Source organism: Astyanax mexicanus, chromosome 21 (assembly GCF_023375975.1).
Source record: "Astyanax mexicanus isolate ESR-SI-001 chromosome 21, AstMex3_surface, whole genome shotgun sequence".
Taxonomy (NCBI): Eukaryota; Metazoa; Chordata; class Actinopteri; order Characiformes; family Acestrorhamphidae; genus Astyanax; species Astyanax mexicanus.
The window spans coordinates 22,302,395-22,320,182 of record NC_064428.1 but is presented as its reverse complement, the minus strand read 5'-3'; the positions used below and the strand labels follow the sequence as shown (position 1 = coordinate 22,320,182).

General features: G+C 38.9%; 1 protein-coding gene across 5 annotated transcripts in view; it reads left to right on the top strand.

Annotated features, from left to right (window-relative positions):
• Positions 1-17,788, top strand: part of LOC103041713 (mitogen-activated protein kinase kinase kinase kinase 4) — a 96,794-nt gene that overhangs the window by 64,984 nt on the left and 14,022 nt on the right. For 3 of the 5 annotated variants that reach the window (XM_022674797.2, XM_049469391.1, XM_022674793.2), the window contains exons 12-20: positions 585-795; positions 2,631-2,792; positions 4,030-4,116; positions 7,695-8,174; positions 10,036-10,185; positions 12,625-12,855; positions 13,680-13,783; positions 14,340-14,479; positions 15,855-15,952. In XM_022674797.2, the coding sequence (XP_022530518.2) occupies positions 585-795; positions 2,631-2,792; positions 4,030-4,116; positions 7,695-8,174; positions 10,036-10,185; positions 12,625-12,855; positions 13,680-13,783; positions 14,340-14,479; positions 15,855-15,952 (1,663 nt within the window). The remainder of the gene's footprint in view (positions 1-584; positions 796-2,630; positions 2,793-4,029; positions 4,117-7,694; positions 8,175-10,035; positions 10,186-12,624; positions 12,856-13,679; positions 13,784-14,339; positions 14,480-15,854; positions 15,953-17,788) is intronic. The other 2 variants (XM_049469392.1, XM_049469393.1) reach the window with 2 other exon arrangements.

Here is a 17,788-nt window from a genome sequence, read left to right as displayed (position 1 = left end):
AGTTCGTTTGGAACCAGACCCAAACCTGTGAGAGAAGGAAACGAACTCTGGAGCGATTTGTTTGTGGTGAGAAGGTGAATCAGCCTTGATCAGAATTGGCTATCAAATGTACTCCTCATATTTGAGCTAAACGGCTGTTCAGGTGCAGTTTAGCTTGATTTATTACCCATATTAGCACTACAGCTGTGAACTAACACTGATTTTGCTGCTACTCTATGCTCCAGCTATTTTTATCACACTAAATATGGTGTAAATATCTGTTGCCTTTTGCGACTGTGTGGGGTATAGTGCGAAAAAATGTCTGTGCTGCCATCCCATAGAAAAAAATTGTTTCCACAAAGTGCAGCAGCGTTTTATTCCTTGTTCAGTGTTAAATCAGTTTTTCTCCGCATAAGAATACTGTATATGCTAATCCAGTACATAGCACCCTCCTGTGTTTACTTCCTTGCTCCCGACCCAGGCAACCCTGACCAATTAGGCAAACAAACTTGTTAACTAACAGACCAGTGAACCACAGGAGTGAAAACACTCTTATTCAATATCAATGTGCTAAAATAACACAATTTCTATCTGTTTCTTAACAGCTCCATTGTGAACGTGCCCGGAGAGTCGACGCTTCGTCGAGACTTCATCCGTCTGCAGCAGGAGAACAAGGAGCGCTCTGAAGCTCTGAGGAGGCAGCAGCTCCTGCAGGAGCAGCAGCTTCGCGAACAGGAGGAGTACAAGCGCCAGCTGCTGGCTGAGCGCCAGAAACGTATTGAGCAGCAGAAGGAGCAGAGGAGGAGGCTGGAGGAGGTGAGTGTTGAACATAACGTCAAGCTCTGTGCAGCCCTAACTGTGGGGCTTGTCATCAAAATGTGGCATCAAATACTGATATCTATAATCAAAGTAATCAAGATGTACAGCTCTGGAAAAAAATAAGAAACCACTTAAAAATATGCATTTCTTTAATTTTACCAAATTGAAAACCTCTGGAATATATTCAAGAGGAAGATGGATGATCACAAGCCATAAATCCAGCAAGCCATGAACTGCTTGAATTTTTGCACCAGGAGTGGTTATCCAAAAGCAGTGTGTAAGACTGGTGGAGGAGAGCACGACAAGATGCATGAAAACTGTGATTAAAAACCAGGGTTATTCCACCAAATATTGATTTCTGAACTCTTAAAACTTTATGAATATGAACTTGTTTTCTTTGCATTATTTGAGATCTGAAAGCTCTGCATCTTTTTTATTTCAGCTACTTCTCATTTTCTGCAAATAATCGCTCTAAATGACAGTATTTTTATTTGGAATTTGGGACAAATGTTGTCTGTAGTTTATAGAATAAAACAACAATGTTCATTTTACTCAAACTTGTACCTATAAATAGCAAAATCACAGAAACTGATTCAGAAACTGAAGTGGTCTCTTAATGTTTTCTAGAGCTGTATATAATATAAAGTATATACAGTATCATAATATATGCAGTATATCAGTAAAAGTTTGTGCACACCTTAAATCAGTGATTTTTCATTAAAAGATTCTGCCTACTACATCCTAACATCCAAACTATGGGGGGAAAACACATATGGAATTAGTTAGTAAACAAATAAGAGTTAAACAAACCAGAATATGTTTTATATTTTAGCTTCTTCAGAGTAGGTTTTTCTTGCTTAGATGATCTTTACACTATTATAGCCCTATTTGAGTAATGTTCTTGTCTATATTATGGATAGAACGACTCAACTAATTAAAGAAATAAGGTCAATCAATTCAAATTTTTTTTTTTAAGTTTTAAAAATATTCTACATTTGAGCGCAGTCGCAAAGAGAATTAAAACTTTTATGATGGAACAGGTTCTCATCAGAGCCACCACAGAAAAGGAAGATAAGAGCCCACCTAAATGTTTCACATTGAGGATTTTGTTTTGTTTAAAACTTTTAAATAACTACATGATTCCATATTTATTTACAATGTAGGAAAATAAAGACGACTGTACTGTATATACTGTACTGAAAGTGCTGTATACATGTTATATAATATATATATATAGGTCTCTTTTCCTAAAGTTAGCTCTTAGTGAGGGTTTAAAGCTTCTCCTCTGAGGCTCTTTGCTATAAATGGGTTTGGGTTGGGTCTCAGAAATAGGTCATAAGGGGTCAGGAAACTGGGAGGCCCCTTACGTCTCCTTTTATTATCAACAGCAGCAGAAGCAGAAGCAGGAGCAGTAGTCCAGCGTATGAAGATGGGAATCTGTGTCTTAGCTGTTTGTTTAGCAAAATTACAGGTTACCTCTATGAGTGTCTGCTCTGATGGACCCAGGCCATTTCCTTTGTTTATTTGCACACTGTTGAAACTATTAGAAGTCTAATGTAGTGTTCTGGATGTAATGTTCCAAACCACACTTCAGAAATGATCTAAACATCTGCAGATAATTTGTAAAATTATAATCAGACATATGTAATCATTGGCCATGGGTCTCCTCTTACCCTGCGTCTGTTTGTTACATTAGGTTCACCAGCAGCTCGTAAGTTAGCCCTACTTTTCCATTACCTCGCACTGTTTTGCTGTTTTGATTCCTCTGTTATCTGCACACGCTTTAAAAGTGCTCCTCGTGCTCAATCCCTCCCCCTACTGGTGTATTACAGCAACAGCGCCGCGAGCGAGAGATGAGGAGGCAGCAGGAGCGAGAGCAGAGGCGACGGGAGCAGGAGGAGAAGAGGAGGATGGAGGAGATGGAGCGACGCCGCAAAGAGGAGGAGGAGCGCAGGAGGGCCGAGGAGGAGAAGAGGAGGAACGATCGTGAGCAGGTGATTTAAGAACGCTCACAGATTTTAGGTGTTACAAAGTTGGATAGTCGCACAAAAAAAACTGTTGCATACAAATCTGATCTCTCAAACCTCTTTAGAAAATGGTCTGAGACCACGTTTACAACTGGTCACTTAATGCATCCTGAATATCTGGATTAATATTGAAATGCAAGAGTATACACACCCAAGCAGCATTTAAACCAGATTAAATCTGGTCTCGCAAACCACTTTAGAAGATGGTCTGAGACCATGTTTACACCTGGTCACGTAGTGCTTTTTGAATATCTGGATTAATAATGAAATGCAAGGGTATACACACCCAAGCAGCATTTAAACCAGATTAAATCTGCTCTCTCAAACCACTTTAGAAGATGGTCTGAGACCATATTTACACCTGGTCACGTAGTGCATTTTGAATATCAGTATTAATATTCAAAAAGCACCTAAGTGACATTAAAACCAAATACAAATCACATTTTACAAACCATTTTAGAAGATGGTCTGAGACCATATTTAAACCTGGTCACTTAATGCATCTTGAATATCTGGATTAATATTGAAATGCAAGAGTATGCACACCCAAGCAGCATTTAAACCAGATTAAATCTGGTCTCTCAAACCACTTTAAAAGATGGCCTGAGACTATATTTACACCTGGTCACTTAATGCATCTTGAATATCTGGATTAATATTGAAATGCAAGAGCGTACACACCTAAATAGAATTTGAACCAGATACATATCTGATCCCTCAAACCACTTTAAAAAATGGTCTGAGACCACATTTACCCCTGGTCACTTAATGCTTTATTAATATCAGGATTAAAATTAAAATGTAAGTGTAAACACACCCAAGCAGCGTTTAAACTAGAAACAAATCTGATCTTACAAATCTGATCTCTCAAAACACTTCAGAAGATGATCTGAGACCACATTTACACCTGGTCGCTTAATGCCTTTTAAATATCAGGATTAATATTACTTTATTACTACTTTAAAAGATGGTCTGAGACAAACATTTACACCTGATCACTTTAATGCATTTTTAATATTAGCTGTTCCTCGTCTAAACTTTAAGCTGCGACTATCCTTGGCTGATGCTTTGAATCTTTATAGTTTTTGTGATATAAATCAGGGTTCATATTAATCAGCTCTAATCACGTCTAATGGGCTTTTCCAGCCTAATTTTCCCAACAAATATTAACAATTTTTTTTTTTTTTTTTTTTTTAAACATCAGGAGTATATCCGTCGTCAGCTGGAGGAGGAGCAGAGGCATCTCGAAATACTGCAGCAGCAGCTTCTTCATGAGCAGGCCATATTATTGGTAAGAACTTTTTCCTTCATCCTAAACTCCACCCATGTCTTTCCACACAATTTTCAGGGCTTAAGGACGTGGCCTGGCGCCTCTGTTTAGTTTAGGATGGAGTTTGGAGATATTTGTTGCCTGGAGATCAGCTGAAGTAGGTTATTTTGAAGGCCACAAAATCAAACAGCTGTACTTAAATTCAGCAGTTAAAGTTGCCATTGTTATACTGTATGTTCCATTCTGTATTGTGGGTCACTCCCAGCCAGAACTGAGGGAACACACAGTCTATCGCTGAGTTTATCTCTATATTTATATATATGAGCATCGTCTTATGACAGAGCCGTAGGAAATGCCCAGCAGGAAGAGGAGTACGGAATTTCCCACAGTTCCTCTCCCTCCAGGCAAAAGTCATTGTTCTTGTCTTTGAGGTCAGTTGTTTACACTGTGGACGGTCCCCAGTGCGTCTCGGGAGAGAGTGGAAATGAGTTAATACGACTGTGCCATAAACAAAGTTAAATACTGCTGTTCTCCCTGTGTTTTTGTTGACCTTTTTGTCTCATTTCCCATAGTCGTCCATCACCATTCCCGCCACATGACTGCATAAACACATACTATGCTTTTACTTTGCCTTAGAAATGTGGGCTTTGTCATTGTGGGACCTTGGAAATGGTATATTAAATTGGTTATTGCTTGAAATAGACTTGAAATATCTCAAAGATATGAGTTGAATCTTTGTGTTTGTGTGTTACCATAAGTTCAGTCTGATGCATGAATACAACAAACCAAGACAGTCCACCTATATAACAAACAGTCCATCCATCCAACATGCAGTACATCTTTCCAAAAAAAACAAACATCTATCCATCCAACAATATATCCGTCCACAAACTAACAAAGAAAACACCAATCTCCATCCAAAACAAACAAACCAACAATATCATCTAACAAAGCTACAATCTATGCATCCAACAACCCTACAAAGAAACCAACAGCCGATCCATCCAACAAACCAACAAACAATCTGATCCATCCACCAAACCAACCAACAATCTTTACATCCAACAACCCTACAAAGAAAAAGTCGATACATCCACCAAACCAATAATCTCTCCATCCACCAAACCAACCAACAATCTATCCATCCAACAAACCAACCAACAATCTATCCATCCAACAAACCAACCAACAATCTGTACATCCAACAAACCAACCAACAATCTATCCATCCAACATACCTACCAACAATCTATCCATCCAACAAACCAACCAACAATCTATCCATCCAACATACCTACCAACAATCTATCCATCCAACAAACCAACCAACAATCTATCCATCCAACATACCTACCAACAATCTATCCATCCAACAAACCAACCGACCAACCAACAATCTATCCTTCCAACATACCAACCAACAATCTATCCATCCAACCATCCAACCAACAATCTATCCATCCAACAAACCAACCAACCAACTATCCATCCATCCATCCAATAACCAAACAAAGAAAACAATCTATCCATCCAACAAACCAACAATCTATCCATCCAACACCCCAACAAAGAAACAACAATCTATCTATCTATCTATCCAACAAACAAAAAAAAAACAACCTGTCCATCTAACACACCAACAATCTGTCCATCCAACACCCCAACGAACAATCCATCCATCCAACAAACCAAAAAAACAGTCCATCCATCAAACAGTCTTTCCATTACCTTTTTTAAATACCTAGTTTTAGTTAGTTTAGTTCTTTTTGTTTGTTTATACCTAGTTTTAGTTAGTTTAGTTCTTTTTGTTTGTTTATACCTAGTTTTAGTTAGTTTAGTTCTTTTTGTTTGTTTATACCTAGTTTTAGTTAGTTTAGTTGTGTGTTTTTTTTTTTGGCCAGAACTCATGGAGTTCAAAATGGTGAATCTGATCACAACTAGGGATGCAAATTATCGATTAATTCGTTAATCATTAGTTGATTGATCTTATCGATCGACTTTCGATTAATTGATAAGCGGCGTTTTTACCTGAATTTTAGTGTTTCAATAGGGCCTTTAAAAATACCAGCTAAATAGTTAAAACACTGAGCTCAAAAAGTATATATTATATTATGATAATTATATTGTATTATATTATATTATATATTCCTCAAGTAATTATGCATTAGGAAAAGAAAGCAGACTTTTTATGGTATAAGAAAATACATTCTTTAATTTAAAAAAAGAAATAAATTAAGGACTGGCTCAGTTTTTGCGTTTTTGTACCATTAGACATATTAAAAAAAAAAAAAAAGAATAGAAGAAATTAAATAGAGAGCCAAACAGATTATTATTGAGCCTATAGATTATGAAGAAACTGCATCCAGGCTATTAATTAGGAAATCCTCAACAATCCTCAATGCAATGAGATCCTGAAACCCTGTACCGTCAACTGTCTTGATCATGCTGCATATCCTCTCTGTAATGTCCTCCGCCCTTCTCTCATCACACGCTCGCGCTCTCAGTGAAACTGTGACGGCGTTCAAATGATAACTGAGTGAGCTAGTGGAACTGTTGTATTTCAATACCGCATTACACAGAGAACATTTGACTTCTTTGCCTAAATTAACACTGTTGAAATGGTCACACACCGCACTTATTTTCGCCCGCTTCATTTTGTTTTCAACCCTGGTCTCTCGCGAGTCGTGTTCACCTCTCGTTCTCACGCTCTGTTCAAGTTACTACAGTAGCGCCCTCTAGCGATTAATCGCGAGTAATACATTTTGTTCGAGCAACCTCTTGATCGACAATTAATCTAAAGTCGATTAATCATTTGCATCCCTAATCACAACACATTTCCACTGAGTGATGATATGTCCCAGATACCTCAGAGCCCAGAGAAATGGATGCCAGTTCTGCAAATGGCTATTATAAAAGCTAACTCGGTGTTTGACAGGTTTGCAAAGGAAATCTGTTATTTTTTTGCTACTGCGGTTAAATTAGCCATCAAATCGGATATCACCCTTGCCCGTTGCTTTCACATACAGATTTTTATTTAGATTGCTAGAATAGATAAATGATTATATGCACTGTAGATGGGTGCAAAAAATGCAAATACCTTTTTTGAGGTCTTTCATTGAGAAACATTTGTCATTTTAATAATTTTCATTTCTCCTTAAAGACTTTTTTTATAGATTCATGTTGATATAACCATAAAAACTTTAATTGTCCCAGCTTTTTGAAATGTGTTGTGCACCTGAAATTCAGGAATGAGTGTATGGTTAACAGATGAAATGTTTTAATGGTCAATCCCTGGAATATTTTGGGTTCAAAATGTCTGCAATGATATAGCAGTGAAAATAAATGATTTTACATGCTTTTACATGTTTTTTTTTCTATTCTACCTTTTATTTCACATTTTACTGATTTGAAGTAATAATACTATTGCCTATATATGTGTTTTGGCTACTTTATTCACTTCTATTTGGAACATCCTGACTGGAATCCTCTTAACTGCATAAGTAATGGCCGTGGCAGTATCCATAAGTATATGTACTGCTTGATACTAGTACATGTAATAAACATGGAATTTCCTTCATTGAGCTGCGCTCTGTGCTCAGGAGTTCAAATGGCGGGAGCTGGAGGAGCAGCGGAAAGCAGAACGTCTACAGAGGCAGCTCCAGCAGGAGCAGGCCTACCTACTTTCCCTCCAACAGGACCCCAAACAGCAGAGCCAAGCCCCTGCACCCCACCCCGAATGGGCCAAGTTACCCCAGGCTCGCCCCTTAGAAGGGCCAGAAACCCCACTTTACGCTAACGCTGCTGAATTTAGAGCCACGCCCAAAACTGATCCTCCACTTGTTACTGAGGGTGTTAGAGGTGTAAATCCAGATGCAGGTCAGGTTAAGCCTGTAGATAGGAATAAACCCCTACCTGAACAGCCCAGAGACCAGACAGAACCTGCTTTAGCAGATGCTAGCCCAGTAGTCACACAGCCAGTGGGCAGGACTAGCCCTCTATCAGAGGGGGCTGAGGATCCCCTCGTGCAGTCAACTGCGACAACCAGTGGTCCAGTCTCTGAAGCCCAGCCTGTCAGAGAGGTGAAGACCAACAACCTGCTCCGCCCACTCCTGCCTGCTGCTTCTCCGGCTTCTGGATCTAACCCTGGCTCTGTTTTTTTGCATGTGGTGGAAAAGTGTGGTGGTGGCAGCACAGAAATTTGGTTTTCTTTTGATACCTATAATCCGTATTTTGTAATGAGTCATGTATTTTACACTTAAATATTTTGAGTATCATCCATCACGTCATTTTTCATCTTTTTATTTGTCTATCTAAGAATTAAGTCTATCCAGTCTACACTGATGAGCCGGGTTTCCATCCACACATTTGACAAAAGTAACTCACAGTTACCAAAAAATGTAGATTGACCAATATTATAAACGTAGGTTGGAAAAAGACCAAGCCTTTTGTCATGCTACTATAGTTGGCCAAATCTAGCTGCGCTATTTTAAAATCTGTCGATTTTAAGCTCATTGCTAAGGTTAGCTAGCTTTATTTCTCTCCCAAGTAACACTAGTTTATTAACTAGCTCGTTGCTAAGGTTTGGTAGTTCGTTGCAGGCTTTAGTTCTCTCCCCAGTGACAATAATTTGTTAGCAAGCTCGTCACTAAGGTTAGCTAGCTCTTTGCTAAGTTTAGCTAGCTTCTGGCTATCATTAGTTCTCTCCCTGGGAACATCAGTATGTTGGCAAACTTGTCGCTAAGGTTAGCTACCACGTCGCTTAGTTCTACATCTGAGAGTGCAAACCTACTAGACAGGGAGAGCACTGCATGTAGTGCATTGAATTTCTAAATCCCCCAAAATTCCCCAAAATATTGGTGGATGGAAAACCCACAGTCAAACTGCAGCCATGCAGTTCTGTTAGATGATGTGCTGCTGTTCACCACTGTGTTAAATTTATGTCCTCTTTTCTGTAATGTCTCGTCTTGCCTTTCTGGTGCAAACTAAAACCCTTTCACAACAAGACAAGTCCTAAAAATCAAACTGTAGATGTTTTTATTTGACGTTGGGGTGGGGGGCTTTATTTGGATGTGAATTCATATATTATTTTCATAACAATTAACATTTGAAGAATGAATCCTTCTTTAGAGGTACAGTTAGATATTACTATCAGTTAATAGTTAGTAAAATTGTCTGATTTTGTTTATGTTTACAGCATTTGGGAGGCACTCTTAAGGCTTTGGTCTACTTCTGGCGTAGATTAAAAAACGTAATTTCAGAGAAAGAAGCATCACTTTAAAGTTGGTTAAAGTTGTGTAATACTCTTCCAGTATATCATAGCGCCACCTACAGGACTGGAGTTTTCATATGTGGCAGCCAAAACAAAACTGCATAGAAAGAATGCAGGCTTTAAAATTGGCTGTAAGTTTTGATGCATTTTTAATATATATTACGGATTTCTTCAAGAGCAACTTTTAACGTGATCATGTGATGCAGTAATCAGAAAATTGCACTAGCAGTTTAATTATGATCCAGTGATTTTTAGCTTCAGCTTTAATTAAAATGTATCTTAAGGTTGTTTTTCTTATGCTATAAATTTACTAACCCCTTTCCTGCCTTTCTCCAGTTTGTTTGGCATGTCAGGTTTGCATTGAGTCCACTTTTTTGTCGGAAATAATTTAGTAATAGAGTTTATTATAATGTCCTGATGACAGAAGTGAAAGTTCCACTGAGCATGAAACTCGGATTGGCCTGAGCCTACAGTGTCTTAACACAGTTTCCTTTGTTCTGATTGGTCGTCCTTCTCCGGCTTGCTGAATCCCAGCCAGACAGTCGGCTTGAAGCATGCTATTACCTGCCTGAAAGATCGTCAGTTCTCTTGTACTCGATTGCGTGTCCCTGCTGCGCTCTTATCTCCGACTGACCGGTTCTCTCCTCACTGTCTGTCTCTCCCTGCTGCAGGCTGATGAAAGACACCGCAAGAACATTCAGGGTTCCCCTCAGACTGCTCCACCCAAGCAGCCCCCCATACCTCCCCGCTCTTCTGAACCGTACTCTAATGGCAACTCCGCCTCGGAGTCTTCAGGCATGCATAAGCCTATGGAGCCACAGGTAACACACAAAGTCTACACCCATTTCTTTCCACATCAGTTCTAGTCCATTTGAGTCCATTTATTCTTTTATTCTTTAAGTCTATTTGGGGGGGGGGTATCAGAAGAGAAAACAGTTCTTAGCATGATTGTGAATTTCTAATCTAATTTTATTTAATGTCCTAAAACCTATAAACTTGGTACAAATTCGTTTGTAGAATGGCGTGCGTCTGACATTTCCAGGTGTTGTGCCGAAATCTGCCTCCTTGCCAGAATGAGAATTAGAATATGGACAGTTAAATAAGTTTTTGTTTACTGTATCTTTCACACTGTAAGGTGCACTTAAAATCCTTTAGTTTTCCCAAAATTCGTCAGTGCGCCTTATGTATGAATTATACCAGTCAGTTCTCCAGCACCGCTAAAGCCCAATTTATACTTCTACATCGAACCTACGCTGTAGCCTACGCATAGCTGCGTACCCTACGCCATAGCTCAAAGCGCACCTCTCTGAAAATGTAACTACGCGTTACGGACAGCTGCACCTGTAATTGTTCCGCCCACACATTCCCGCCTTTGCGATCACGCAGAAGTATAAACGCGCTCCGCTGCGTAGCGCACTCTCGCACAAGATGCGTAGGCTACGGCGTAGGGTTAACGCAAAAGAATAAATTGGGCTTAAGCACTAGCTCTTTTGCTGTTCAGAGGTGAGTATTATCAGCCGATAGCCTGCTGCTAACCCCGGCTGGCACTGCTGGAGCAGCATTATCATTAGCCGCTAACCACATTAAGCGCTAGCTGTTTCACCATTCAGATATCAGCCTGTAGCCTGCGCGTTTACCGTGCTACAACAAGCTAGATAATCTCCCTGGCTTCCCAGAAGACTCATTTTTGCTCAGTGTAGCACTGTTGGCCGCTAGCTGTTAGCTGCTAATGATAATTTAGTTGCATCCAGCCTTAGTGGAAATCTGTAAATCTAAGATTACTGTAAATAAACAGAAGCGATTTACTCACCCAAAAACTCACCCGGAAGAGAAATCTGTGTAGATTAACGTTTAGCGCTCGTTTGACTTTAAAAGAAAATCTTTTTAAGAATTTAAGAATTACAGTTTTGTTTACTTTGTTTAAACATTTTTTTAGCTGAATAAGAGGGAAGACATGGCGACACTCATGTTACTTACTAGTGTCGCATAAAGCGTCTTATAATCCGATGCACCTTATGTATGAAAATAGACCAGAAAATAGACGTTACTTGATAGTGCGCCTTATAGTGCGAAAAATACGGTAATTGTCATTTTACTACAGCCAATGATTCTTGCTATTAAATAGTATTATCAATTCGAATTCTTGCCATTTGAGCCTTCACTCTGAGATGAGCGCATCACAATGCATCAGTGCATTTTTACACCCTTGTTCCAAACGAGTTAAGCTCTCATCATTGTAAATAAAATAGTTGCACCCAGAAGAAATCAACCCCAAATTAAACTTAGTGGATGGTTGTGAGACTAACAGATGTGCATGGAGTGGTCAGATCGTCAGTGAATAGTGAGTCCTCTTTTTGTTTTGGTAGAGATGGCCAATTTTTCGATGAGTTTGCACCAAAATCTGTGGTCACATGTTCAGAAGGCCTGGCGTCATGGTGTGGGGTGCAATTTTGAACGATGCCAGATCATGTTTGGTCTTCATTACAGGCACTCTGACCCAACATTACATTAATGAAGTCCTGTAACTAGTTCTGAACGCACACTCACACACAGTGTACTTTTCCAGCAGGACACTGCTCGTCTACATACTGATACCTTTTTTTTTAGAGCTTGCCTTGGTCAAGCTGTGCCATGGCCAGATCCATCACCACACCTATCTTTGATTGTAAATGTGTAGGATGCTATTGAATGAGCTATCAATACTCCATCCAAATTTTAAAATCTGCAACGTCTGTGTGAGAATATTTAAACAGTTTAAGACACCATTAGGAACCTCTACAACCCCATGCTGAAATAGTGTAGTAGCACCACCAAGAGTTGCCCATATCAGTTTAACCAGTCAATTATTATCCATTTATTGTTGTTGGAAAACTTTTTCCTTTTCTGAGCTTAATCATATTTTCGTACACTTTCTTCTGGGTGCGCCTGTTTTACAACTACTTCTACAGCTGCTGATGATGAGGGTGTATATCCGGTTAATCTGTCAGCATGGTGCAATCATCTTTCATGTCTAGATGCATGTGATTATTGCTTGTTTGTACACTGTTTGTGTTTTTCCCTTCCCACCTCATTGTTGATGTGTTGCTATGGGAATCAATTCTGCGATACGGATGACTTTGCTATGTGGTCATCTGGGAAGTATGTCTCACCCTTCATCTTGCCTGTGATCATGCATTCCTGTCTCACTGTGTCTGTACCACTGTCCCCCCTCACCTCCCTCCCCTTTTCTCTTTTTCCGTTTGTTTTTTCCCCTCTGGAAGGTCCAGTGGTCTCACCTGGCCGCTCTAAAGAGCAACGCATCCGCTCCCCACGTGTCTCGCTCCCATTCCTTCAGCGACCCCGCTCCTAGTTTTGCACATCTCCATCTCCGCTCTCAGGAGCCCCACCAGCACCACCACCCAGCGCATCCCTCACGCCCCGAGCACCTGCAGTCCCATTCGCAGAACAACAAGGCCCCTGAGACGGGCCATAATGACGAGGTCCCCCCCAGGGTAAGATTAGGGTCTGAAATGTTGCTGCTCGAGGGCATGAGGGCAAAACTTTGGACAAAAACATGGCAAGCCTTGAAGAAGGAATACAAGATCTGGGAAATGTAGTCCGTAGACATGTTGATTAGCAGTAGGTTAATGGGGGGGGGTTCTTGTGTGTTTGTTGGTTATAATGCTTGGATTATGAGCTTAAATGAAAACAAAAAAAAATAATATTTTGTTTGGTTGCTTTTTTTGCTGTTTTGGTTGTGCTCTGCTTTGACTAGAGCTTAGATTGGGCTCAAAAAATACTCAAGCCTGTGCATGTTCTGTCCAAGCCCGACCCGGCCCATGAGCCTGATTTTTTTATTTTTATTTTTTGTAGCAAAAGCATTAAAACAAATTTTTTAACTGCAATTACGGGTTGTTTGAATGAATAAAACCTGTTGAAAGAAGCAAAGGTCTGTTATTGATTCAGAAAATTGTTTATGAACAATGGAACAGGCTGTTATTGTAAATAAGAATATGTTCTTAATTACGTGTTGGGTTAAATTAAAGGTTAAATAAAATGAAAAGAATGCGAACAAAGTTACTATGCTATACTGTGATTTTAACAAACTATAGCTTTATATAAAAGAAAAAATAGCCTTAAAATCTTGGCCCGGCCTGAGTTCCGGTTGGATATTGGTTCGGGCACGTTGTATGTAAAAGTTTGAGCACAACTGGTTAAATAACTTTACTTACTTTTTAAAGATAGATAAGTGTTTTACAGAAGACATGCCTACATTTGGATTTTTTTTTTTTTTTTTTTAACATATAAAAACTTTCCTCTCTGCTTTTTCTAAAAGGTTCCAGTGAGGACAACATCCAGGTCTCCAGTGCTGTCCCGTCGAGATTCTCCACTTCAGAATGTCCAGCAAAGCAACCAAGCTGGACAGAGGAATGCTGGAAGGTATGTCCTTTATACATTTAGTTTATACGTACATATGTACACATTTTATGATCAGTTTTTTTTTTTTAGTCCATTCTCATGATTTGACATAAGTAAATCTGATTTCTTGATAACTGGACCAGTAATTGTGCATTGACTTTGCAATAAACTAATTTTAGTTGATTTTACCATCACAGAAATGCATTAATATGCTGAAGTGGTTTTCTGTGAAGCAACAGAACATAGAATGATATAGAACATTATAATATTATGGAACATAATTGAGAGTGTGTTTTACCAGTTTATAGGGAAACATTACTAAAGATTGTAATAATAATGCTGTGTAGACCAGCCCTATTGAATTTCCAATAGCATTTTAGTCTTTTAGTCTTATGTTCAGAATGTTAGGAACAGCAATTATGGTCAGACTGATGTTTTTATTTGTAATTTGTTTGCAGCCTGTCTATATGTAGAAAAGTTAAACAGAGTAAAATCTGAATGCAGTGGTCTGAATACGTACTCAACCTTGAGAAACTGAATAATTCACCACATGTATTTCTCCTTTTTTGCTCCTCAGTACTGCAGAGCCGCGCCTTTTGTGGGACCGAGTGGAGAAGCTGGCCTCCAGACCAGGCAGTGGAAGCTCCTCTGGTTCCAGCAACTCCAGCTCTCAGGCTAGCTCTCAGAGCGGCTCAGGAGAGAAGTTCAGAGTCCGTTGTGAGTAATCTGGAATTTTTACAATTATAGGTTTTCCACTTTTCCCATCCCATACATGAATTAATCCAAGACTAATGACAAATCACCTTTTTGCATTAAAATGTGTTTAAAGTCTCCATGTTTAAGAAACCAGTTCACACAGACAAAGCTGAACGTGAAATTTTATGCTTGTTTAAAGCGACAGTATGGGACAGTAAGTTTTGAGGATTCAGGGATTTAGTGACGTCTCTGGAGCGCAATTACACCAAACAACAAACCTACCAGACCACTCAGGATGCAGGTTGCAGGGATGGTTGTCAGGACGCTGATACCATTAATTAGTTGATTACAATATTTTGTCCCCACCAAAATCAGTACTACTACTGTTTTTAATCAAAAGATAAAAAAATCTTGTAGACTGCTGCTTTAATTGTTACTTAATTTTAATGATTTAACTTCATGAAAATCTGAAGGTTCTCAACTTCAACGCTCAGATAATACTAATGCAGGTTAATGTAAATGGGTGGTTGAGTATCGTATTTTAAGGCGCACTATCAACGAATGTCTATTTTCATACATATGCAAACTGGATTAAAAGGCACATTATAAGTGACATCAGTAAGGAACAAGGCAAGGGTGGGGGTCGAAACGAAACTGTAATTCTTAAAAAAAAAAAAAAAAAGTCAAACGAGCGCAGGATGTTAATCTACACAAATTTCTCTCTTGAAAACTGTTTATTTGGGTGAAGAAAAGCGCTTCCATTTAATTAAATAGCTCTAGATGCCGCCCGACAGCAGTACAACTTAAGTGTTCCAGTAGGCCTGGCTGCTATGAGCCAGTTTGTCCCATGTAGCTTGTTTTAACACGGAAAACGCACAGACTACAGTCCGATAGTACTCACTTCTGAACGGCAAAAGAGCTAGAGCTGTGTTTAGCGGCTAATGCTAATACTGCTCCATCCTTAGTGCTGGAGAAACTTCACTGAAACTTCTTTATATAACGCTCGACTTTGACAGAGTGGCTTTACTGCTTCTTACAACATGACTGGTAGAATTCATACATAAGTCAGATGGGATTGTAAGTCACACTTGATTTTTGGGATAATTGAAGGATAGGTGTTCCTTTTAGTGCGAAAATATTTACGAAATATTGTTTTGTTAATTTATAAAGTACAGTGTAGAGAGTACCTAATTCAAACAAACCTACCAGACCACGCTTCTGTTTGTAGAAAAATTTGTGGTAGATGTTACAAGGATGTTTGTTTTAGGACACTGATACCATTAATTGCAATATTTTATCTCCTTCTAAATTAATAACACTATTATTTCAATTTAAAGATAATCAATCTTGTGGACTGCTGCTTTAAAATTGATGCTTGTCTTTTTTTATGCTTCAGCTTCATCTAAATCTGAAGGTTCTCCACTTCAACGCTCAGATAATACTGGGAAAAAACTGGAGGAGAAGAAAGACTTTGTCCGACCGTCCCGACCTGCTGTAAGTTATTGTTCTGCTGGTTTCATTTTATTATCCTCGTATCTAGAGACTGGCAAATCTCTCTAAACTCTGATGAACTGTGAAACTTTCCTATGAAACTCCACTTTCAAGCCATTTGTTTACCAAACAATGCAGACCCTGATTATATATGATGGTGCTAATCTACTGCTGATCTTTGTATTCCCTCTTCTATTGTCTCAACCATCTGGACTGTGCGGAATTTCCACGCTCTGTCTTCCTCATTAACTTCTCCCTCCAATTGATGACTGACTTTGTAAACTATGTAGGGTGAAGTGGTGAGTTCAAACAGACGTGGTGATTTTATCTCTATGCTATGCCTGAGCACCTCACCACAGTGTTCAAAGCATGAAACACATCACGTTTTTAAGCTTTTTAACCATTTAAAACACACACACACACTATTTGTGTATTTTAAGTCACTTTTTATTGTATTTATTCATATTTTTTGTAATTAATGCTGTACTTGAAGGCTCCCCTGGCTCCCCTCTCTAATTATTTGTTGCACAGTCCCCTGTTGCTGTTTGTTTTGGCATCTACTCACTGGATCGCATCTCCTGAAGTTCTGCTTTTTTGGCTGCACACGTTCCTCATGGGAACTCCACATATTAAACAAATTAGATCAACACAAATGAAGTGCTTTAAAGTTTTTTTTTTTTATGGTTTGCTCGTTGCAAGTTCGAGTTGAAACGTGGCGCTGCCCTTTAATGTTCGATATTCATAGCTGTGGTGGCTTGGCATGCATCCCTCCTCAGCTGCACTCATTGTCACAAAAATAGTTGCAAAAATAGTTGCACCCAGAAGGAAGTGTTGGATTGCAGTACTGTTTGGAATGAAGAAAAAAGGCCATCAGGAACAATACATGATTTACAAATTTTGGCTGATGTGAGCAATACTTATTGAGCTACACATTAGGGGTGGGCGAAATGTCCTTAAAATAACATTGCAATATTTCATGGTACACTCTTGATAACAATACTCTTGGCACTTTGACCAAAAACGGAATAACAGTTTAAAAAAAAAATTAAGATTACACTACTGCAAACAAAAAAAAAAAAAAAAAAAAAAGAAATCTTACTATTGCATACGATATGATATATGGCACACCCCTAACTGAGATATTAAAAAAATACAAGAATTTAATCAGATTTGTAACAGAAGTCAATGATACAGAATGTCATGATACTAATAATACACTCCAAATATCTCCATATATCCAGGATTAAAGTAAAATAAATGATGCTGCACAGGTTTAATCTGTCTCTAGTAGATATATAATGGGAAATGAGAACAGTGTGACATTGAATGGAGTTGTAGATGTTCCTAATGGTGTCCTGCGATAATTTGTCCCATGAATATTTACGCAGCTCCTGCAGATTTTATGGTAGAGCTTGATTGTTGATAGCACACCCAGTATCATTCCACACATTTCAGTCAGCTATTGCATGGTGTACAAAAAAAAGTACATTAATGCTTCACCATTAAAACGATAGAATATCCCATTTATTTAGTATCGTTTTTTTTTAAACCCAATCTGCACCAGGCACCACGTTTGACTCAAAAATCGCACCTTGACGTCTTCTCAGCTGAACAACTTAAGAATCCCTCAACACATCAGCATAAACCATGTATACATGGCTAGAAAGAAATCCTGCTCTTCCCTGAATACTGTAGCGTTATCGCTCTCCGGTGAGGATTCATGAGTAATACATTGTAGAAAACGCTTGATAATAAGTGCTTCCTTATAGTTTCTTTTAAAGTAATTTTATTAGACTCGTTAATTGCTTTATTTCTCAGGTTCCAGCACAAACGCACGTT